At 33.2% G+C, this 24,988-nt stretch overlaps 1 protein-coding gene and 1 pseudogene across 4 annotated transcripts; both read left to right on the top strand.

The window, feature by feature from the left end:
* The first annotated feature begins 2,214 nt into the window (after nucleotides 1–2,214).
* Nucleotides 2,215–15,889, top strand: LOC114295446 (phosphatidylinositol 4-phosphate 5-kinase 9). 3 transcript variants are annotated; one of them, XM_082919449.1, is made up of 10 exons: nucleotides 2,252–2,444; nucleotides 3,558–3,739; nucleotides 4,747–6,128; nucleotides 8,753–8,920; nucleotides 9,127–9,292; nucleotides 12,072–12,182; nucleotides 12,421–12,608; nucleotides 13,398–13,555; nucleotides 13,774–13,942; nucleotides 15,249–15,889. In XM_082919449.1, exons 3-10 carry the CDS (start codon nucleotides 4,888–4,890, stop codon nucleotides 15,523–15,525), a joined length of 2,478 nt encoding a protein of 825 aa, XP_082775575.1. In that variant the 5' UTR covers nucleotides 2,252–2,444; nucleotides 3,558–3,739; nucleotides 4,747–4,887; the 3' UTR covers nucleotides 15,526–15,889. The 3 variants fall into 3 exon arrangements, with proteins under 3 accessions (XP_082775574.1, XP_082775575.1, XP_082775576.1); XM_082919448.1 differs by lacking the exon at nucleotides 3,558–3,739 and having other exon boundaries at nucleotides 2,215–2,444; XM_082919450.1 differs by lacking the exon at nucleotides 3,558–3,739 and having other exon boundaries at nucleotides 4,680–6,128.
* Nucleotides 15,890–19,411: 3,522 nt separating this feature from the next.
* Nucleotides 19,412–24,921, top strand: LOC114295448 (ras-related protein RABC2a-like; annotated as a pseudogene). The gene is made up of 6 exons (XR_014363715.1): nucleotides 19,412–19,669; nucleotides 20,911–20,979; nucleotides 21,809–21,874; nucleotides 22,086–22,207; nucleotides 23,518–23,646; nucleotides 24,404–24,921. The product of XR_014363715.1 is annotated as a ras-related protein RABC2a-like (transcript).
* Nucleotides 24,922–24,988: the final 67 nt, after the last annotated feature.

Genomic DNA, 24,988 nt, shown 5'->3' with positions numbered 1-24,988 from the left:
AACAAAAAAATAATAGCGATAAATAATTTGAACATATGCATTTAAAACAAATTATATTTAGACCAATAATATTATGGCACATTATTATGACACATGTGAATATTGATCTCATGTTAATTGTAATAATATAATTTGAAGAATAATTTAAATTTGAAATTTTATTTTAGAATTTAATAAAGGATGCAAAATTTAAGGGATGAATATTAATTTTGTTCTAATTATAGTAACATAATTTAAGTAAGAATCCAAATTTTATTTCAAGAATATAAAATTAATTTATAAACCAATCATATTGTAACAAGTATTAATAAAAAAATTAAACAAAATAAAAAAATTTGAGAAAAAAAATTACAACTTTTAACTTTAATGAAATGACAATATTTTGCAATTATAATAATATATAGATATATAGATAAATCATTGAATAGATCATTATTTAAAACTTATATATTATGAGATAAATCATTAAAATTATAAATTTAAATTAATGAAATGCTCTCAATATTTAGCGCCTCTTAAATTTGAATTTTGAAATGGGTTAGTATATTTTCTATTTTTTATTTTATATATTTGACATATTTTTCATTTAAAAGTCATAAATCAAGAGATATTAAATTATTATTATTATTATTATTTTTGCTTGAATGAGAGTTATAGAGGATTTTTTTAATTATTTAAAATCAAAAAATTAGAAATTTTAGTAGGTGTTTGGATAAATCTAAAGAAGACAAAAAATCAAAGAGTTATTAAAAAAGTCAAAATTATCACTATTTATCAAAAAAAAAAAAAAAGAAAAGTAAAGTGCACAAGCCAAGTGCAACAATGAACTTGTACTATACACAAGCCAAGTACCCTCATTGTGCAGTGCACTATGTATGAGGCTTCTCTCCAGTCTTTCATTGGATTAGAGGATACTGTTGGGCTTGTGAGGGTTCATCACGGGTTTCGTTTAGGTAATTCGAACTGTTCAATGCGTAGAAATCGTCGAGTACTATATGTCGGTAAAAAATCACGTTGATTGGATATGGATAGCTTGTGATCAAATCAGATTTTTTTTAGCTGTTTGTTTTTTACCGTCCATTTTTTTTTATACAAAACTGATTGATCATATAACTATCGACGACCAATCAACGTAATTTTTTACAGGCATATAGTACTCAACAAGTTTTACACATTGGTCGGTTCTAATTATTTAAACGAGACCCGTGGTAAGTCCCTAAAGTTTGATGAAGACTAGAGGGAAACCTCATCCTCTATATATATAATTTGAAGCATGCCTGCCCCCACCACACAACTGAAAGCCATCTGTAATATTCCTTCAATAGTCATTGTCACTACGCATAGGGCATAGGGGTAATACGATAATTTTGTTATTTTGTATAATATTTTAATACATATTTTTTCGTAAAAAGTTAAAAAGTTATCATAAACAATCATCTTTTTTTCCTCTATTTTTTTATCCAAAAAGTGTACTTATATAATTCATTCTAAACAATCCCTTAGTTTGAGATATTGGGACATGTATAAGACTTGTGGTTAGAAATCCTATTTTACTTATATAATATATGTATATAGATTTAATAAGAATTTATATTTATTTTAGATATTTTTTTAATATAAATTTTTTTTATAGATTTTTTATAAAAATAATTTATCAATCCCATCACTAACTATAGTGTATTGAAGAAGTTGAAAAAGGCATAACAGTAAGAATAAGATAAATTAAAAAGATTTGTGGGTTAAGAAAAGTCAATAAATACTGAGATTTTTTTCTTAAATCAAAAAAATTAAAAAATTAAAATTGAGATATTAACTCCTACAAGATTTGTGGATTAAAAATTTCTTTTTTTTTATATAATATATAATATAGATAATATTTTAACCACTCCAAGAAAAGCCAAGCCGACCCGGTTGTATCATGGGTTGTCGTACATGAGACAGAAAGGACCCAAAAGCGACGTTTTCATCCTCTCCTTATCAAATAAAATAATTCATAAGAAGTTATAAAATTACCATAACAGGTAAGCCTAATATAAATATTTTCAACAGTCAGATTTGGTCGGTCCCTCTGAAACCACAGTCTATTCGTATGACCTTTCATGGGTATACCTGTCTTTTCACACACATCACTAAAAAAAAATCTTCGTACATAACCTTTATATGTTTTAGTATAAATTTTTAATAAAATAAACATAAATCATTAATAACTATATATTTAAATAATTTATTTTTATACAACAATATATGGCTTGTACTGATATTTTTTTTTTTTAATAAGCGTGTACATTTATCTATATATTCTTACGTTATTTTCTGGCTAAGGCTGTGATTGCCTTTCCTGCTTGGGATTCGATCCATTTGCAGTTGAAAAATGAATCGATCGAAAATGTAAACGAAATTTCCAACATAGTTGAGATCACTCTCTGTTTCTCTGTTCATTTCAGGTTCTCTCTCTCTCTCTCTCTCTCTCTCTCTCTCTCTCTCTCTCTCTATATATATATATATATATATATATTTGTGTATAATTTGAGCTTGTGTTGTTGATCTTTGAGCAAAGAAATTTGAGAATTTAGTTGTGGAGTTGTATCGATTGAGGTCATTGTGTGTTCAGTAGTTGAATTATTTTCTCATGATTCTGTTGTTGTGTTTATTGTTGAAGTCTGTGATTAGTGTTTTTTTTTTTTTTTTTTGGGCGGGGGGTGGGGGCTAAATTAAATGGTGGTTATGTAGTTTGAGCAATCCAATTTGAACAAATGAAACACTACAATTTGAGATGAATTGCAATGCATGTGCACACATAAACCCCCACTACAAAATTGCAATCCCTTTCCCATGCCAACCTATCTCCTTCAACTAATCAAAAGCAGATTTTTTAGTTGGTTTTTTTTTTTTTTTTTTTTTTTTGTATGTAGGATTTTTTTTAAAATATTTAATTTAGTGACTTTTAATTTGTAAGTTGAAAATTTTAAAATAAATGAAAATTAGAGAAGACCAAAAAAAAAAAAAAAAAAAAAAAAAGAAGAAGAAAATTTAATTGAAAAAAAAAAAAGATTTTTAGGCAGTTTTTTCTTTTTTTGGTAGGACTTTCAAAAATTCTCATTCATTTTCTACAAAAAAAAAAAAAAACTAAATAAAAGATTTAATTGAAATCACTGCTCTTTTTTGTGGATGGCATTAAAGTGCTTCTCATTTTTGGTACATTGGGGCTTTGCACCAGACAGCCACTTCGATGAGATTTCAGATTCCTGATGAGGCTTGTGGTTTGAAGTCAGCATTATCCGCACCCCCCCCCCCCCCCCCCCCCCCCCCCCCTCTTTTGTGGTTCTTAAAAATATAATCTCATCTATAACCTGAGGGAAATATTTCAATTTTAACAAAATTTCAGGATAAAAAAGGGGGGAAATATCTCAAATATATATATATATATATATTTACTTGGCCTTTGTCAAATCTTGTGTCCTTTGTATATAAAAACTACAACTTTCACATTCAAAGAATTGTTTTTGAGAAAATAGAGCTTAAACAGTCTCTATTTATTTTTTTTGTTTTTTTATCAGCAAGCTTAAACAATCTGTGTGCAAGCTTTAAGTTGCACAGGTTCAAACTTTTACCAAGGCTGTAAGAATGGGCTGGAAACTGGAGAACCCTACATATAATTGATTTTAGAAGGTTGGGGCTGGTCATTGGCTATAGGATTCACACATGGCTTTTGATTAGGAGCATGGATTATGTGATGAAGGTTATTATTTTCCACCCTGAGCATTGGGAACTTTGGATATGTTAATTTGAATTAATTTTATTTATTTATTTATTTTTTTTCACATGAAGTTTTTTGAAGATTTAGGCAAGACCTTCTTGGCAAGGCTCCATGGAATGTATGTAAGCTGAACTTTTGGGTAGTGGGTAACACAAGGAATTGGGATTGATGTAGTTTCCTTTGCCACAGGTGCCTCAGGTTTGAGGTTTAAAATTATATGATGTGACTGCTATATCCCCTGATGCCATGCTAGGGCTACTAGTGAGATTTAGTGCACCTGTCTTTCAAATGATTGGCTCGAAGCCTAATTTGTCATAATGCCTTTTCATATACTTCACTTACATTTTATCATATCCCTTACCCAGTTCTGAAACATGGTCATGCCACACCTTTTGTACACACCAAAATACTAGCAATTGGTTTTTCATGGAAATTTTTTACATGAAGTTCTATGGCCTAAAGTTATGTCGACTTAGATGATTCTTTTTTTAAACCTTTTGTGTATTTTATTTATTTATTTATTTGGTTACACCTTCACTTGTAACAGCTGAAGATGTTAAAGTATCTCTGCGCCTCTGCATATTGTTCTTGCACCATACTTGGCTTTCCCTTTCAACTAGTCATCATTATTACTCACTGTCCTGGCCTTTCTTTAGTTTATGTCAAGGTGTCAATTTCATTGGAATAATTGTTTAACAAAAAATTATAATCACATCCGTACAATGTAGGTAGAAATTAGAATATGTGGAATGCGAGGAATATGAGAATTGGAGTTTGCACAGGCTTTTGTTGTCTGAAATTTCATCTTCATCTTATAATTATTTGGAATTTATAATTTTCTTTCATTGTATTAAGAAAAGGGACGAGTTTCACATAATTGAACATAATAATTGATCCGTCTCTATCTCTCTCCCCCCAATAGGTCAAAGAACAAGGAGTTTCTGGGGTATTATAAGGGTTTTGATTCTCTTTCTTTCTCTGGCAAACAGGTCAAAGAACAAGGAGCTTCTAGGTATTAGAGCCACTCCATTTTAAATATTTCTATGTCATGATGTGTTGTCCCATAGCTCATGAGAACAGTTGGGAGAGTTGCTTTCTTGTAAAAAACTGAGACCTTTCAGGCATTATGCATGTCTGGCCCTGGGGCCATTGTTGGTGGCGTGGGAGCACTTTCTTTGTCAGACAGGACAAAATCTCTTGATGCCTATTCCTTTAATGAAAAAGACCACCCAAGCGTATCAACAAATAGGGAAGTTGCTTCTACTTCTGGGGCAGTGGGCTTTAGAGCTGGAGAGCTCGTACTGTCCAATGGGGAATCTTATTCTGGGTCCCTTCTTGACAACATGCCTGAGGGTACAGGGAAGTACGTTTGGTCAGGTAGTTGCAAATATGAGGGCGAATGGAGACGGGGGATGAGACATGGATTTGGAGAACTTCAATGGCCTTCTGGAGCAGTTTATAAAGGCGAATTTTCAGGCGGTTATATGAACGGGATAGGGACATATATTGGGCCTGATAACATGAAATATGAGGGACGGTGGAGGTTGAATCTTAAACATGGGTTGGGATATCAAGTTTATCCTAATGGAGATGTATTTGAAGGAGCTTGGATTCAGGGAACCCCGGAAGGGCCTGGTAAGTATACGTGGGCTAGTGGAAATGTTTATCTGGGTAATATGAAAGGAGGAAAAATGTCAGGCAAAGGAACTTTGACTTGGACAAATTCGGACTCGTATGAAGGAAGCTGGTTGAATGGCATGATGCATGGATTTGGAGTCTATAAATGGAGCGATGGAAGTTGCTATATTGGAACGTGGACATGGGGTTTGAAAGATGGAAAAGGATCATTTTATCCAAAAGGCAGCAAGCTTCCAGCTGGACAAGAGTTGCATCTTAATGTTTTGAGAAAACGAGGGCTGCTGCCAGATTTAAGAAAGCAGAATCAAGTTTCACACCTTCGTCATGCTTCTTCAGTTGATATGGGAAGTACCAAGGTTGCTGAGAACCAGAGACCTCGACGTAATTCGTCTATGGAGCACTCTCGCACCACCAGTGTTTCTTTAGAAAGACGCTGGAGTATGGGCGTATCTATTGAAAAAGGTATTGGACATGATTCATCAATGGGTTTGTTTGAGACAGTTTCAGAAGGCAGGGAAAATGACTCCACTGAATTTGCTCCGATCCTCGAACGAGTATATATGCAAGGTGCTTTAATTAGTGAGCTTGTTTTAAATAATAGTTTTTCGCCATCATCTAAGAGAGCAAAAAAGCAGCAAAAGAAACTTGCTAAGGAGATAAAGAGGCCAGGTGAAACAATTATTAAAGGTCACAGGAGTTATGATTTAATGCTCAGTTTGCAGCTTGGAATCAGGTATTCTTACTTCCTTGACTATTATGTTTCTCAGATAAAACTATATTTGCCCTCAAATGTACATCTTGTTTTTTGTTTTTGCAAAATTTTCATCATGTGCGTGTGTTGTTGTGTAGTATTTTGATATGTTTGTACGTCAGCATCAGCATCGCCATCCTGTTGGCATCACTACTGAATTGTTGTGTGCAATTATTTCTCTTTGTTCTTTGAGTAGTTATATATAGGCTTGAGTCTGGGCAATCTATTTGAAGGTTCTCTTCACATATAATTCCTCTGGATGTGCTTGTGATTTTTTTTGCTTAAAGTTTTTGTAAGGGCTTTGCTTCACAGGCCAAGGATGAAACAGGATACATTTTCTGACTGAAGCATGAGGTGCCTAAGATATAGTCACGTAGGAGTCAGAATCAACTTGTGGGATCATAAAAAGCAAGGGACAGAAGTTTGTAGGCAAGGTTTTGAAAAGCGGTTGCGGTGGCCGTAACGGTGGCGGTGACGCTGTTGCGGTTGCGGGGTGTAAAAGCCGTAGGGTAATGGTTGCGGTAACCGGAATCGTGAATTTTTTTATTTTTCGCACAATTTGAAAAAAATTTACCGATACGCATATTTTTTTTCCATGATCATATTTATTGGGTTAAAAATAAATATTGATCAATTTTTGTAAATTTTTAAGTATGATCCAATATATTTCATATTTTTAAATCATTATAAACTGATTTTTTTACATTTTGTTTTAATAATTAATAACTTTATATTATACAAAAAATCAATTACTAACTATTATATATAAGATAAACAATGACAAAAGTAAGAGAATAAATAAGAGCCTAAATATATATATACATATTTTAACCAAACTAAATAGATAATGACCAAACTATTATTATTATTATTATTTTCAAACAATATATAGATAGACACACACAAACAAAATGGTTTAGTGATAGTAGCTGAATAGAATAGCATAGGTCTTACAGTTTCAACAAATCAATAACATGTTCTTCATCTTCCTTCTTCTCTCTCTCTATCTCTTGCTCCTCCATTCTCTCTCTTTATCTTCCCTCTTCTCTCTATCCCTCTTCCCTTATTTTCAGCTTTTTTTTGTGTATTTTTTCGAAAGAAACAGTTTGAAACCGTTACGTAACGGTGCGTAACAGGCCGTTACGACACCGTTACGACCGCTATGGCAGCCGCTACGGTCGACACACCTGTGAATCTCAATCACACTGCAAAAGTGGCCGTAACGGGTGGCGGTAAACGCCAAAACCATTACGTAACAGTGTTACGTAACGGTTGCGGCCGCTTTTTAAAACCTTGTTTGTAGGTTTACACTTCTCTAATTGGGCTGATCTTCGTGGACCTCTGATGGATCAATTCTTGCAATTTTGTGGATGTTCTACGAGTCATGCTTCAACGAAAATGAAAAAAAAAAAATAGAATAGGTTTCTTGTCTTCAGAATAAAATTGTCTTCGCAAAGTGAAGCTTGTCTTCCAATCAGGTCAAAATCAAATTGCAATCATAATGTGAGGATTAGTCCACCCATGTGATAAAGGTGATCCCATTGATTATTAGGTTGGTTTATACATGTATTTGGGTTAGGATAGTAGAATCTAAAATCTACTGGGAAGCCTAATATATATAGGATTTGGTTACGTAATTCTATAGAACTAGGATTCTCATGGATAGACTATTATAAATAGTCATGTGGACTATAGAGTTTCTTTCAGAGAGATTGAGAGGAGGAAAAATAGAGATGTACAGGGTGAGAGAAAAAATACCGTGTGGGGACCGAGGTGAGTAAGGGCTCAACTATCCTTGAGCATGGGTTCGGGTAGTGGTGTAGATTTTGAGTATTTTGACCATCTCACATGTATTCCCTATTTTATTTATAGTGGATGCTCTCTTTCCCGTGGATGTAGGCAATTTGGGCCGAACCACGTAAATATGTGTGATTTTTTTTCTTTTTGGTGTGTGTGTGGGTTTGCTTCCATTCGCATTGGGGGATATGGAATAAATCCCAACACATAATTCTGTAGTTAAGGTCATTGTAGGTCCCCTTGACTACTCCTGGACTGTAGGGAAATGTTATCTATACAGCGATCAGTTATTTAATCTTCTGAAATCAAATCAGGTGTACAAGAAAAAAAATGTGAAGGAAAGACAAATAAGGTGTAAAAAGTTGTAGAAGCATAACACAGTGAGTTTCTACCTTTTCTGTTATCTGCATCACTAAATTGTTTAAGTTTACCACCCATGGAGGAAACCATGAAGGATTTATGTGATGATTTTATTATGACACCATGAGAATGAACCTTATGTGATGATTTTATTATGACAGCATGAGAATGAACCAAGTGTCTGTTTTACTGTTTTTGTCCAATACCTAAGAATTGTAACAGGTTTCTCCTTGTGCTGACACAAACTATCATTTCTACTTTGTGCTTATAGAATTTTGCATATTTTGTTAGTTTCTTCAATTTGGAGTCATGATTTTCTTTCGCTCATACTATGAAGATTGCTTGGCATATCATGTTGCAGCAGGAATCTAATTTTTATTTTTATTTTTTTGGGATTTAAACTCATATTCTATTGTATAGATACTGAACATGGATTAGATTATGATCAGATATACTGTGGGGAAAATTACACCCATACAAAGGCGAGAAGTAAGGGCTTTAGATTTTGGCCCACGAGCAAGCTTTTGGATGAATTTCCCTAAAGAAGGGTCCCAGTTGACGCCGCCTCATCATTCAGAGGATTTTAGGTGGAAAGATTATTGTCCAATGGTTTTCAGGTTGGTGGCTGACTTCCATTAAGAATAGATGAAAGTGTGAGCATGGTATTGTTTGATTAAATTACTTGTCATACTTCTTAAGTTGTACACTTATCTCTTAGCTGCATAGTATGGTTCTATACCTGAGATCTATAGCACTTGGCAACAGTAAGTTTGAGTTACATTTATATCAAATCTTGGAAGGCTCATTTTGTTCCTGTTTGTAGGAATTTGAGGGAGTTGTTTAAGATTGATGCTGCTGATTACATGATGTCCATTTGTGGCAATGATGCTCTAAGGGAACTTTCATCTCCGGGAAAAAGTGGTAGTGTTTTTTTCCTGTCCCAGGATGATCGTTTCATGATTAAGACACTCAGAAAATCTGAAGTAAAGGTGCGCCATCTCAATTTGCACCTTGCATATAGGCATGTCTTGGATTTTATATGTTCTTTCATCTTGTTTTTCTCGAGTTATGATTGTAGTGTTTCAGTAATTCTTGTACATTGACAGATCCTTCTTTATATGTTATGCTTATGCAATAGAGTACTCATTGTTGATTTATAAAGGATTTGACTAGGGTCCCTCAATATGAGAGATGATAGAGAAAGGACAAGGAATCTTGAAAGAACAAGGGGACTAATGGAGAAGAGTATGAGTTAGAGCAGAAAAGACGAGTGCTGGATGAAATAAGGTGGAGAGAGAGAGAGAGCAAAGCTCTTCAATAGTTTAATTAAGCTCAAATTTGTCAGAACCCTTAAGAGTTCTAGTTTGAGCCTTTATGTAGGCTTAATTCCCAAAACTAAACATGTCAAAGAGACCTTAAATCTACCTGGTATTGATAAATGAACGATCAAAATCACAATAAATCACCATTATTACCTTCCAAAACTTCACTCCAACTACTGTGGTAATTTAAATAGGAGTTTCCCCACCAAGGTTAAAAAGATAAAAATCTGAAATATATTCCTTACACCCCAAAAAAATACCCAATACCAAATTTCTATACCTAAGAGATTTTAAAATATTATATTTAAATAGAGTTAGTATTTTGTACTTTAGATAATTTAAAACTGCTGTGCAATTCTTGTTGACTTAGGGTACTTGCCTTTAGTGTTCAGAGTAGAAAGACTTTTTCCCTAGAGAGAAGTGTGATGTTAGTCATGGTTCGCTTATGGGGTCATTTCATGATATCTTTTAACAACCGCATTTGGACTATAAGATCTATATCCCTTTTAGGAGTAAAACTTCAGTGTAAAAGCGATACCATGTCATCACCTACATGAGGTGTCATCACCTTTAGTGTTCAGAGTAGAAAGACTTTTTCCCTAGAGAGAAGTATGATGTTAGTCATGGTTCGCTTCTGGGGTCATTTCATGATATCTTTTAACAACCGCATTTGGACTATAAGTTCTATATCCCTTTTAGGGGTAAAACTTCAGTGTTAAAGCGATACTGTGTCATCACCTACATGAGGTGTCATCACCTACATGAGGTATTATCATCCAATAAAAATACACCACGAGATAGTTGAAAGGTGACACCACGTGTCGTTGATGACTATGCTATGCATACATGGTACTTTTTATTGAAAGGTGATGTATCACGTGTCATCGATGACTTGGTATCGCCGTTGTATTGAATTTTCTCTCCCCATATAGAGATTGGCTAAGAAATAAGAACCACGATGCAAATTGAAGTTAAACTTGAGGAGTTTGATTGTCTTACATTGGTGACACATATTTCTTCTGTGTAAGAATGAACCAATTTCAATCTATAAATTTTGTTTTCAAAGGATTGTTGATAGCATGATTAAATAGGATTATTGATGTGCAGATGCCAAAGAGGAAAGGAGAAATGCAAATCAAGATCTTGTATCAAAGAACTGGTCTAGGTTGTTTTTGCATCTATAGGATATTATTGTGGTTTATAGCTTTTGGCAAAAATTGAAGATGAAAAATCACAGTTCTTTATAAAGAATTAAGTATTCAAATCTTGTTTTTGATTTACTCATGGGTTGTAAGGATGCTAATTGTATGTTTATGAGGGGGCTGATAAAAAAATATAGGGTAAATTACATTTACACCCGCTGAGGTTTGGGTTTAATACATATCATCCCCTGACATTTGGAAAATTACATTGACCCCCTGCCATAGTAATTATTTAGACAGAATTAACGTTGATATAAAAAAGATATTGAATTCATGCACTTTCTCTTTTTTTGTTTTGCTTTACTTCTTGTTTTTTTTTTTCTTTTTTTCTTCCTTTGCTTTACTTTTCTTTTTCAATGTAATTTCTTCTGTTTTTCTACCAAGAGTTATTGCCTTTTATATAAGTTAGGGGTTTGTGAAATGAGACTATTAACCACAGGAGAGGAATGTAATTTCTATAATGTCAGGGGGTGGGATATAGTCGGATCAAACCTCAGGGGATGTCAGTGTAATTTACCCAAAAATATATATAATAATTATGTTTATGTGGGGATCCTCAGTAAGTCTGAATTTTAAACTAAGGTGTGCATATTAGTTCCTGGCTGCTTTTAATTTCCATGTTGTTCTAGTGGAATTTAATTTTGTAGCATTTGAGGTATGACCTGTAATTGATCTATAGATTCTTTCTGTTCATCTATGACATTTATGGTTTATTAATATCAATAAGATCTTATTACTATACTAACCTTAATTGTCCCATATTCATGCTTTAGAATTTTTTGTTGTTGAGGTAAAGATCCACCTAATGCTTCAGATAAACCAAGACAGCTCCTTGAAACTTGAACATAGCAGGAGCTTGAGGAAGTAATGAACTACCAAGGACTTCTTGTGGCTGTGTTTGCAAACGATGAACTTGCAAAGATGATTAAGATGGACAAGCAGTTCCAGATGCTGCATTAACTGAACTCCTTTCTCAACAAAAGCCAACCAAAAGAAAAACAAAAACAAAAGAAGAAAAAAAAGAGGACTAACTTGCCTTATATTGATTTTTAGAACTCCACTTATTGCTTTTTGTTAATCCTATGACTTGTATTATGCTTGGCATGCATTTTAGTCATAAGATACATTATATTTGTCAATCGAGTTCTGCAGAGTTGGAACATTCCTCTAATTACTGAAGTATTTTTTGTTTCCGTTCCATGAATTGTGGTTGAAGTTCTAGTGATCAAAGTTCTTATGTGCAGGTTCTTCTGCGGATGCTTCCAAACTATCACCATCATGTTCGGACATATGATAACACACTCATAACTAAATTTTTTGGTCTCCACAGGATCAAACCCTCTAGTGGCCAAAAGGTAATTAAAACAGCATCTTATAACCCTATTGCCAGAAAACTTATTTCATGTGCAATGATGACATAACTGGTTATTAGTTAATGCTACCTCAGTAAATCACACTGGAATTAGGCACATAATTTTATGTTCCCCTTATTTTCCAACAGTACTGTTTTTTTTACGAAATGAACTTTCAAGAAAGTAAAATGCTTTATGTACATAAGAATATGATTCTTGTAAACTAATTCTTGTGCTGCAGTTTCGCTTTGTAGTAATGGGGAATATGTTCTGCACAGAATTAAGGATCCATCGCAGATTTGATTTGAAGGGTTCCTCCCTAGGTCGTTCAACTGACAAGGTTGAAATTGATGAGAATACAACACTAAAAGATCTGGATCTGGACTATTGCTTTCATTTGGAACCTTCATGGCAGGTGGCTTTACTAAAGTAAGTGTAGCTTAAAATTGTTATGTCCTTGCTACATATTAAAAGGTTTTACTAAAGTTCACAGAGTTCTTCATTTGGTTACTGTAGATTTGGGACCAACAATCTTTTGAGGTTGAATTGTCATTTCTATTTGCACTACCTCTTCGATAATTCAAGCTGGTGTTTCAGATATTGATCTTGTATCAATTTTACAAACAACTACTGTTTTCAACTGGCTTCTTATCATGAAATCATAAACAGAAAACAACTACTATTGTTTTCAACTAGCTTGTTATTATGAAATTGTAGACAAAAAGTATTATTCTCGAGCTGCCAGTAGTCCATGAAATTTTTTCTATATCATTTGCTGCCCTATTCGTGAACTGTTTTAAGTTCCATTTGTTACCTGTATACTTGGGCATACAGGAAACTTGGGAAAATGACAAGTTCTATTACATGTGCGATAAAAGAATGAAGCTGTATATTGAAATCCTTAATGATTTTATTTCTACCTAAAATAAGTTGACAGAAGACAAGTACACTCATGTTAATGTCATCGGAAGAAATAAACAAAAGAAATGCATTCAATGATTATGAAAATAAAATGGAATAATTTTTTTCAATGTTTTTCCGTAAAAATTCCAAAGCTTAATTTGACATGTGTGTTAAAAATTATATTTCAAATATGGTTTCAAATATATATTTTTATTCAATTTTAAATTCAACATATTTTTCATTCTTATTGTGTTAATACTTATGGTTCTCTTTTCATGCATATTTTGACTACTTATCTAATCTCTCATTATGTAGGCAGATTGAAATTGATAGTAAATTTTTGGAAGCAGAGCACATCATGGATTACAGCCTTCTGATGGGCGTCCATTATCGAGCCCCTCCACACCTGCTATCTCGTATGCCTTTCAATCGAAGTATAACAGCAGATGGATTGGGAATTGTTGCAGAAGAAGGTGAGCTTCATGTCGAACAACTGATTTTCTTCAGTAATTGAATATGTTGCTGTTTGGACCTACTTAATGTTAGCCGAGAATAAACAAAAAGCAAAAAAAACTTCCTGAATGTCAAAATGTATCAAGCGTTGAATTGCAAAAAAAATAATTTCTGATACTGAAATTGTATAAGAATGCAAATGTAACTTTGTCATCTATTGTTTGGATGATTCAATCAGAACCTATAGAGGACAAGATCTCCAGCAACCCACAAGGCCTTGTTTTGGTCCCTCGTGGAGCTGATGATAATAGTGTTGTCCTGGGTCCTCATATCAGAGGTAGCCGATTGAAAGCTGCATCTGCTACTGGTGATGAGGAAGTGGATCTTCTTCTTCCGGGAACAGCAAGGTATGATCATTAAACTAGAAGAGAATTCTTGTTAATTTCTGCAAAAGCTCCGGCAGAAAGCATGAATGAGCGATTCACTTTTCACAACTTAACTGATGTAGGTAAAACACCAAAATGACTAAGCCTACATGTTTGAACAATTGTTATGATTGTTCTGTGGTAAGACACATAGTAAAGGATCATTTCATTGGGGGGGGGGAGGGGGACATACTATGAAGCACAGGTACGGGTACGAGTACGGTACGGGTACGAGTGCGGGTACGTCGATACGTCAAAATTTAAAAAAGTATGATACGGGTACGGCTGCGGTACGCCAATAAATATATATATTTTTATTATATATGATAAAAATTATAATTTATAAAATTTATTATATATATTATATATGATCAATTATATTATATATTATACATGATTAATTACATTATATATAAAAATTTATTATATTATTATATATTATATGTATCACTAATTATATTATATATCTTATATTATATATTATATCTTATATTATATATCTTATATTATTTATATTATAATATATATTATATTATATGTTATATCTTATATTATATATATTATATTATATATCTTATATTATTTATATTATAGTATATGTATCATATGTCTTATACTATGTCTGAGAGGAGGCGAGAGAGCAGAGGCGAAGAGGAGCAGAAATCATCGAGAGGCGAAGAGGAGCAGAGGCGATCGAGAGACGAAGAGAGAGAACAAGAGAACAGAGGCGATCGAGAGACGGAGAGAGAGAGAAAGGAGAGAGACGAAGACGATCGATCAACAGTGAGCAGAAGATCGGTCAAAGAGAGAGACGATTGATCGATCGATCGATCGAAGAGAAAACCCTAGAATCCTTCACTGCCCTAGCACACAAAGGCGACGCCTCTCTACACTATCAGGTTCGATCTCTTCCATCTCCTCTGTCTCTCTCTCGATTCCCTCTATAGATGTGTTTATGGTATGTTTATGGTATGTATACATGTATACATGTAGTTTTTGAGTATTTTTTGCCCCCTCCGCACCCATGGCGTACCCCCTCCGCACCCATGCCGTACCCAAATGTACCAGACGTACCAGACCCCTTTTGGCCGTACCCGGTACGCGTGCAGCCGTACCGGTACGCGTACCCGTACCAGGTACGTACCCGGTACTTGTACGGCAACATTTTAGGAGTACCGGTGCTTCATAGGGGACATATTATTAACATTTGGGAAAATTTTGCCATATTGTTCAAGAACACATAGAAATTGATTTTGGTTTTGGTTTTTCCTCATATCTGGTTAAGCAGACTCCAAATCCAGCTTGGAGTGAACATGCCAGCAAGAGCAGAGCGTATTCCAGGGAAAGAGGATAAAGAGATGTTTCACGAAGTATATGATGTCGTATTGTACCTTGGTATCATCGACATATTGCAGGACTACAACATGAGTAAGAAGATTGAGCATGCATACAAGTCTATTCAATTCGATTCTGTGTCAATATCTGCAGTGGATCCTACATTCTACTCTCAGCGCTTTTTAGAATTTATTCAGAAGGTGTTCCCGCCAAATGTTGTAGCGAGTTAAAAAGACCACCCCGGATTATAACTTATTTCTGCCACTGGTGAGGGTTGCCGTTGACCCTTTCTGCTTGACAAGATGGTTCCGACATTTTAAAAAACCACAATGGAATTCTGTTACCAGGGTTACTTAAAAGGGGAAGAAGGTCTCCGCTGCTGTATGCTTTACAAATATGAAAGCTAGTGTTCTCTTGTTGAGAGTGCATAAAAAATGTCTAGGCTTTCAAATTTTTTTTTCTCCTGTGATTGTGTGCAGTTTGTTACAACATATATAATGATACACTAAAAATTCTTATGCTGGCCCGGGCATTTTATCAGTATCATATTGCTTTTTAAGTGCTACATAACATACTTCTGGATTTTTTGGTCAAGTTATCTCTGTTGAATTGACATTGTCTGGAGCAGGATGGAACACTGAACACAAGGCACTGCCCTGCTTCCATTTAAAACTAATGAAGACCAGTACATCCCAGTACCACCACTTGGCTATGAAGGCTGAAGGTTCTATTCTCAACATTGATTCGAGTTTACTGATTCTGCCAACTTCAGTGAAAAAAATTTAATTGATTTGTTTCTTGTTTATTGCTTTGTGCAACCTTCTTCTGCCCAAAATTGAAGGTATCATTTTGGATACTTGCCAAAGTGTGAAGTGTGTGGCGTGCTACTTAATACTCTTCATTAGCCCGCCAAACTACCACAAGTGTTTGCATAGGCAGCCAGTAAACGCAATAAGTAATAGTTGATGGGCCACAAAGTTGAAGACAAGCTAAGATAGAGCAAACTAGCTAAAGCAATGTAAAGCAACAAACATGACCATAAGGATTGCAGACCCTAAAAAAAACCATGAAAAATCTTAGAGTCGGACTTTTATAACAAAATAAATATTGGATTTTTTATTTTATTAATTTAAACTCTAATCTTTTAATTTTTTTTCAATTTAAATTATTTGTCTATTTTTGTTAAGTAAAATTGACAGAAAAATAGTATTTTAGTCATTAAACTTAACGAAAAATGATATTTTAAACATTTTATGTAAATTTGTATTTATTTTAATGGCTAAAATACTATTTTTCTGTCAGTTTTAATTAATGAAAATAAACAAATGGTTTAAATTGAAAATAAATCAAAAGATTAAAATTTAAATTGACAAAATTAAAAATTCAATGTTTATTTTTTTTATAAAGATCAAACCTTGAGATTTATTCTGTAATTTGCACTATATTTTTTTATGTCACTGGTTGACGGGTAATTCCATTTTCATACACTAATTCCTTTCAATGTATACATTTAATGAATACCTTCTCAGTACATACATTAAAAAAATAAATAATATTACTATACATCTTTTTATTTCAGGAAAACTTACAAATACGCCCCTGAGATTTGCTTAAAGTACAGATTGCCCCTTGTGGTTTGGAAAATTACAAACATCCTCTTGTTAAATTTTTTTATTTAACAAAATTAACTAAAAAATAAAATTCATAATTGTTCTCCTATGCAATAATAAAATTATCTAAATTGTTAATTAAAACATATTTCTAATATCATTAAAAACTGTTAATTGATTTGATAATTTATTAATAAAATGGGCGATTTGTTATGAAATTAAAGATCTTAGGAGGTTGAATGTAATTTTCAGAACTACAGAGCGCGATTTGTATTTTAATCAAATATCAGCCGGCGTATTTGTAATTTATCCTTTATTTTAATAATATTTTCATTTTAACCCACTCCACCTTCACAACTGTTGTCGCCACTCTTAACCCTCCATCGCCATTACCGCTACCACTCTTAACCCACTTACAACCACCACTTCCAGCCCATCTCTTTCTATCCTAGACCTCTATAGTCATTCTCAAAAGTGGATAGTTTGTGACAGAGGTTAGTGGAAATATATGATTCATGGCAAAAGGTGGTCGCAAGCGGAGGGGAAAAAAAAAAAAGCAAAGCAAGGGTAGGAGATAATAGAAGAGTAGTGGTGCTGACAATATGGAGGATGGTTGTGACGTTTTAGAATTAAGGTTTGGATGAAAAAAGATAAGATTATTATAGTATTTTTATTTTAAAACAAAATTATATTGAAGAAAAATTACATTAAGGTTATGTTTCGTTGGAGAATTTGATGAGAGAAATGAAAAAAATATATATATACAATTCTACTTTTTATTTGGTTATAATGGAAAACAAAAGAGAAGAAAAAGTGAGAAAAAAATATAATCACACTTTATGTCTTTTAAATTCATTTTCCAACTCAATCACATATAATTTGAAATTTGAATCCTATCAATTTTTTCACATTTTCATTCTATTTTTTTTTTCCGTCAATTTTTTCAACTAAACATAATTTTAAGTGTGTGTAAACTGAATGGGAATTAGTACATAAAAATAAAGGCAGCGTTTGATAAAGTTTTAGAATTATAATTTGAAAATAAAATTATATTTTGAATTTGTGAGTTTTGAAATTATGATTTGAGTATGAAAAATTTGTTTGGTTATGAGTTTAAAAAAAAATTTTGAATTGAGTTTGAAATTTTTGATATGACATATGATATTTGATTCAAAAATTTATAACTCATAACTAATCACACAATCTAAAATTATATTCAAAGCTCAAAAAATTTAAAAAAATTCTGAAAATATTTTTTATTTAAAATATAAAAATAACAAGGATAAAAAAACGAATATTATACCAATCAACCGACCAGATGTCTAAAAAGATGACTGAGTAAACGTGCTTACAAAAATAAGTGTGGGATCAATTTTTAAAAACAGAGATGCTAGGGACCCCCGGCTGGGGGCACCCCCAGCACCCAGCTCATTTTCATTGGCCAGTTTTTTTTTTTTTTTTTTTCTTTCCTTCCAATCACCCAGTGCCACGTGGGGGGGTTGTTTTGTTGGGGGTATGCTGCATTTTTCTTTTAAAAATTATAACCAAATACTACACTCAAAGCAAGAAATGAAATTAAAATTGGAAACCTCTATCAAACAGAGTCAAAATCTCTCCTGGTTGGCATGGAATCGAATAAACTTTCTCCTTACCAAAAAGAAGCTTTTAAGCAAGAAAGAAAGCTGCGTTTTCTCACACCACACCACCACCGCCTCTGGTGGGTGTGGAAATATTTTAAAATCCTCGAAAACAGAATCGCATATGGAATGGATAAGCAAAAGTGAAAAAGGAAAATTATTGGATGTGTATAGGGTGTGATGTGTATAGGTTGTGCCTGGTGTGATCCAAGTGATTTGAGAGTAAAATTATAAATTAAATAATGAATTAACGGATTGAAAAATATTCTAATAAATTATTAAATCTTTACATAATATATAACACTAATTTGTATAATATTTTATATATATATATAGCATAAACTAATTTTACATGATATTTTTTTTATATATATATAACTACTAATTTGTAATAAATTTCACATATTAAATTTCTTTCACACTCATTTCTATTTTAATATTTCAATATAAGTTAAAATATATATATATATATATATATCAATTATAGTGAAACAAAATTGTTTCGAAAATGAATTATAAATTTTAAAATTTGAACTACAATTAGTGGATAAAATGGTGTGAATTGATGCGAATCGATACAGTTTTAGCGAAGCAGGCAATTTTTTTACACAATCCTAAATGTATATATGTAATTTTACGCAAAATTACGTAAATTTCATGTACTTACATAACTAATTTTATAAAAATGTTTAAGTTATATACAAATTCGCATAATCACATAAACTTTTATAAAATTATGCAAATTTATATTCAATTTATATATAGACTATGTACATTACACACCGAAACATTTCCAGCAAAAGAATAGCATTTTAATTTTCCTCTGTTTTGTCTGTAGAGATGCCATTCGCTTCCCTCTTTATGCCTTTTTGTTCTTCGCTCTCTCTTCTTAAAAACTCAATTGTCATGAAGAAAGAGAGAGAGAGAGAGAAAGAGCAAAGCACAAAACTGAGAGACATTGATCATCATCATCATCATCATCATCATCATCAATGGATTCATCGTCAGAGCAGAACATTGCTTACGATTTGGCATTGAAGATATTGATAATAGGAGACTTTGGAGTCGGCCCAGTCTCGTCCTTAGCTTCACCTCCAAATACACTGAATATTCCGCCCCTACCATCGGTACACACTCGCTTAATCTTCTCAATATCGTTTGTTTGTTAATGTTGTTAATTTCTTATTTTCTGTTATCCAAAAATAAATAAATGAAAACAAAATTATTTATTTATTTATTTTTAACAAATGAAAACAAAATTAGAAAAAAAAAAAGAAGTTTTGCAAGTTCTCAGAGATACTGGTTGATGGTGGGGGGTGGATGGATGAACAGATGTGGTGACCCACAGTGGGGTTAGCCAGAATTGATGGTCGAAGTCTCGTCGATAGTCATATCAGATCATTGAAAAGTCATTGAAAGGTCACTGGCGGTTGGCAGTGGTTAGCAGTGCTGGTGCCGAGGAAAGGATGGAAAAATGCTTGAGACCCTTCTTTGAAAATTTTTATAATTTTCGTTGGATCGATATATTTGTGAGACTCACTCATATATTGTATGTGTAAGACTTACACCATCAATAGTAGAGATCCAAAAAAAAATTGTGAGGATCTCTAAAAAAAAAAAAAATAAAAAAAAAAAGTCTCAATCATTGTTGGGAGAAGATGAGATCCCTTCATATTTGCATCTTTTTATATTCATTTACATTTTTTTGGTGAGTTAAAATTCGGATTTACATGATCCAAACGGTCTATTTTCTAAGTTTGTAATAAAAGTCATATATAAATATAAGAACAAATTATATTTTATTTTATAAAAAGGATAATAAATAAGATTGTAAACTAAAATCATTCGTTTTGTAACAAAACCTAATTTTTTTTTATGTTTATAATTGTCAGATAAATCTAATTTTTTATATGTATAACCTTTACTATGAAACCTATAAAATAGATGATTTGAATCATCAAAAATAATAAATGAATATGGAGAGGTGAAATATTGAAGGAAACTTATCTCGCATAGGAGGAGCAGAGTACAAACTTAGTTTAAAAACAAAAACAATATACCAAATGAGTTTTTATATCCAACTTCGAAAAAAACAAAACATCAATGCATTAACAAAGGACCCAGTTGTCAACAAGTAACTTGATATACAAATATTATTAATCTAGCCGTAATTCTTTTCTCTAACACAGTCTGAATTATGGTTCTTTTCTACGAGTGAAATTATAATGTTTGGAACATATTATTAAAATTGATTTAATAAATCAAGAGTTATACATGAGGGGCTAAGATTTTTTTTTCTTTTAAATTTATTTTATATCTAATTATGTTTTTTTTTTTCTTTTTCGCATCTTATCTCAACTGTGACCAGGTGTGGATTTTAAAATCAAATATCTAACAGTTTGGGGCAAAAAATTTAAGCTAACCATTTGGGACACTGGTAATAAGTTGCCATAAATATCTATTTATATTTTTTTTTCATCTTAGTTTCCAAATGAGAATTCAATTTCTTGTTTTAATAGGGCTTTCATGGTTACAGTCATTACATGATCATCATTCAGTTGTCTTTGTGTTGTTGGTTATATATTATTCACACCATTTGATTAAACAAAGATCTCTCTTTTGTGCTATGTTGTTTGAAATGTTTGATGTTTTTTTTTCTTTTTTATTTTTTTTTTCCCTTTTTGTCCTTTTTGAATAAGAATGAAGGCTAGAAAAGGGAAACATTCATCGGATCGGACTGAAGTGGAATGGAAATGAATGACTGAACAAACTATTTTCCCATCGCATACAAGGCTAGAACCATATTCGAAAAAAAATGTGACAATATTATTACCCATTGTCAAACAATCATTAATAAATTGAGCACTTATACCCCAGATGGGTTAAACTCAAATTCGCGTGATGGTGAGGTATATCCAAAAAATTGCAATTTATAGCTTCTTTCATATAATCAAATGCTATGTTCATTCTGTTGGTTCTCATCCCCCTCCTCTTAAGAGACAAAAGTAGTTTAGATTTGGAAATCCAAAACTCTTTATCAGAATCGCCAAAAGGAGAGGGGGAAAGAAACACATTGATGATGATGATGATGATGAGAGAGAGAGAGAGCATACATGAGTGTTCATACAATATTTAAGGTTGTGCACCACAACGTTCATTGACACATTGAAAATGTGAATTTATTTATTTATTTATTTTTATTTATTTATTTTTTTTTCTATAGACAAATTGTGATCGGTTTCTAAACTCGGTGTTATATGTTGCAGCTGGACAAGAGAGGTACAGGACATTGATAAGCTCTTACTATAGATCAGCCCAAGGGATTCTTCTTGGTAAAGCCGTCAACCATATAATATTGTAGAGATGCAAGGCAAAGTTTATTTTCTAGAATTAGTTTTTTATTTTCTTGAATTAGTTGACAACAACTCATCCTCTTGTAAAGATTTAGCTTCTGTAATTTATTTTAAAATTTTTTTGACTGCTTTTATCCTCCCACGATTTTCGTTAATTGAATTAACACAATTCTCCTTCCTTGATCCACAGTTTATGATGTAATACGGAGGGAAACCTTTACAAACTTGTCGGATGTATGGACTAAAGAAGTAGATCTTTACTCCACCAATAAGAATTGCATTAAGATGCCTGTTGGAAATAAAGTTGACAAAGTAAGGTTTTGTTTTGTTGTTGATAAGTTACATCTGATGTTTATATGCTTATGTCCTTAGTAAGGAAGATTGTAATCATTAAAATGGAAAGGAAAAGTGGACCCAATGTACATGACAACTACTAAAAGTATTCTCAGGTCTCGTTTGAGAACAAACTATTTTAATAACTTTTTGATTTTTTACGAAAAGATATGCAAAAAAGTAGAGAGTGATGTGATAACTTGTTGATGGAAACTTAGAGGATCTAATTGTTGTTGGTGGAGCCTAAAACAAGACTAAATCTCCTCTTAGTTTAAGTTTTGGTTTCCTTATTAATTTAGGATTGGGTTTAAGGCTAGTTCTACAAATATACCCATGTAGCTCTATGTTTTTTAATTCTTTCATTAGTTTTGTGATCTTAGAGAGATACATAGTAGCGAGAGTGAGATAGATCATTGTAGAGAGAGAGTTTATGAGATTGAGTGTGAGAGACTCTTATAACTCCTTTCATATTAATCTTGGTAAATCCGTAGTAACTCTGTGTACGTAGCCTGTGATTTGGGTGAACCATGTAAAATCTCGTGTTGCTTTTGTAGTTCTTTTACTTCTCTGTTCTAGATTCGTTATGTGTAATTGTTTGCTTGGGTCCTAGTGTTTAATATTGATCATATACCATAACAAATGGTATCAAAGCATTGGTTCCTAGAGCAAGAAAAAATCATGGTGACTCTTAATTGAGTAAAGAAAATTCCTAGTGCATGTGGCAAGGTTGGACTGCAGCAAGGTGGCTCTCAATGGAGTATGGTGGCTCACGATGGAGTGTGCAAGTGGTCTAGGTTGTATTCGATGTTGGAGAGTTATAGATCAAGATTTTGGAGTGCGTAATTATCTATGATGAACTTGCGGATGATAGATCAAGACTTGAGGGGACTCAATATTTGGTTCACACATGAAGAGGAGATTATTGGAGCATGTGTGAAGATAGAGTCTCACATCAGACAAAGAGTAAAAAGATATGAGTTTTAATATACATTAAATGGGCTTTTCACTTGCAGGCTTATACTTTTACGTGAGTATGAGTTCCAAATAATATATGTTGAGCCTTGATGTGGCGTCTCTGGACTCTAGAGTTTCTCCATATTGGATTGGGCCAATATTGGTGTGCGCTTGAGGGCTCCCTGGTGGGCTCACTAATTCCCTAACACTAATTATGATTACTCGTCTCTAGCATAACCTATTTTATAGTCTTTAATAATTTCTCCCTCAATCATATTAATTTCACTTTCTATTCACATTTTATGAATTTAAATTCATTCGATGCATGATTACAGGAATCAGAAAGGGTTGTAAGTAGAGAAGAAGGAATTGAACTTGCAAAACAGCTTGGATGTTTATTTTATGAATGCAGTGCTAAAACTAAAAAAAATGTGGATCAATGCTTTCAAGAGCTTGCTTTAAAGGTAAGGAAGGGTTTTAATAAATAAATTTACCTTTTACATTTGCCTTTCTTGTGAAACTAGATGAATAAAGTAAATTTATCTTCCCTTTTCTCGTACTATATCGTACTATGGTGTGTGTTTTGTTGTTATATTGTGGCAGACATATTCATGTACTGTCCATGTTGTAGTTACATTGCCAAGTATGGAGTTGTTCTAACCAATGGAAGAGTTTATATTGCCAATGTCGCCATGTATGCAGGGGATGATAGACTAGGCATTTGTATGTCCAAAGTCTCGAGTTTGAGTTATGCTAAGGTCCTTAAGGTTTGCTTGGTAGTTACCTTCAGGGTCTTAAGATTAGTTGAGATGCGCGCAAGTTGGCTTGGCATCCATTTATCAAAAAACCAATGCAGAGTTTGGAAATTCTAACTATTGGAAGAGCTTATATTCCAATATGTTAGGTATATACTAGTCATTTGCATGAATAACAATGCAGAATTAGGAAAATGGGAATGGTATTAGTCCAATAATTATTCTACACACTGGGATTGAATTTGAACAATCCCTCTTCATTGATTATGAGTAAGTGTCAAGTATAGCATGGATTCTTACACTAACACATATATGGGAAGTTCAAAATCACCCTAACTACTTATCAACCTCGTATAAAACATGAACAACAGTATGCTACTGTTAAATAGATGATATTTATGTTGACTGATATCGTAAAAGTACATTTTCTGTCCCACATTTTACCCTCATTTTGGTTTTTTTACAGATCATGAAAGGCCCTGGTCTCGAGAAAGAAGAATCTCCCGGAGTGAAACTTGAGAAAGAAGAATCTCCCGGAGTGAAACTTGATGGCAGTGGCGGTGGGGGTAGCAGTGGCGGTGGTGGTGGCAATGGTGGTGGTGGTGGCGGCGGGGGTAGCAGTGGCGGTGGCAGTGGCGGTGGCGGTAGCGGTAGCGGTGGCGGTGGCGGTGGCGGTGGCGGTGGCGGTGGCGGTTGTTGTTCATAAAATGACACAACAGAGGTTGTGAGACATAATATGTATATCATACAGAGGCCCTCACCAAGCAGCATTGCTAATGGCAGACAGAGCTTGTCACTAAACCTTTCATGATCAAATTATGTATAGTTGTCCCAGTAGCTGTTCTGGGAGTATTGGCACTCAAATAAAATCTATTAGCTTGTGTAAAGTTTGCTTCTTCTTCTTCTTTTTTTTTTTTTTAATCCTCACAAGCTTTATGGAAACAAACTTTCACGTATTTTATCTAAATTAATGCGAGTTTTTCACTTTGTGGTTTGAGTAGTATTTTATTTTTCAATACAGCTTTTTATTCTTCTTTGGTAATTTTTACTC

Source organism: Camellia sinensis, chromosome 3 (assembly GCF_055761805.1).
Source record: "Camellia sinensis isolate YWXY chromosome 3, ASM5576180v1, whole genome shotgun sequence".
In the NCBI taxonomy this organism is placed as follows: Eukaryota; Viridiplantae; Streptophyta; class Magnoliopsida; order Ericales; family Theaceae; genus Camellia; species Camellia sinensis.
This window is presented reverse-complemented; position numbering and strand designations above follow the sequence as displayed.

Bases quoted from the DNA above. Each gene is read 5' to 3' on its own strand.
- LOC114295446 (XM_082919448.1), top strand. From the start codon at position 4,888: ATGTCTGGCCCTGGGGCCATTGTTGGTGGCGTGGGAGCACTTTCTTTG. The intron at 9,293-12,071 runs GTGCGCCATCTC...TCTTATGTGCAG, and splicing joins TCAGAAAATCTGAAGTAAAG to GTTCTTCTGCGGATGCTTCC. The intron at 13,943-15,248 runs GTATGATCATTA...CTGGTTAAGCAG, and splicing joins CTTCTTCCGGGAACAGCAAG to ACTCCAAATCCAGCTTGGAG.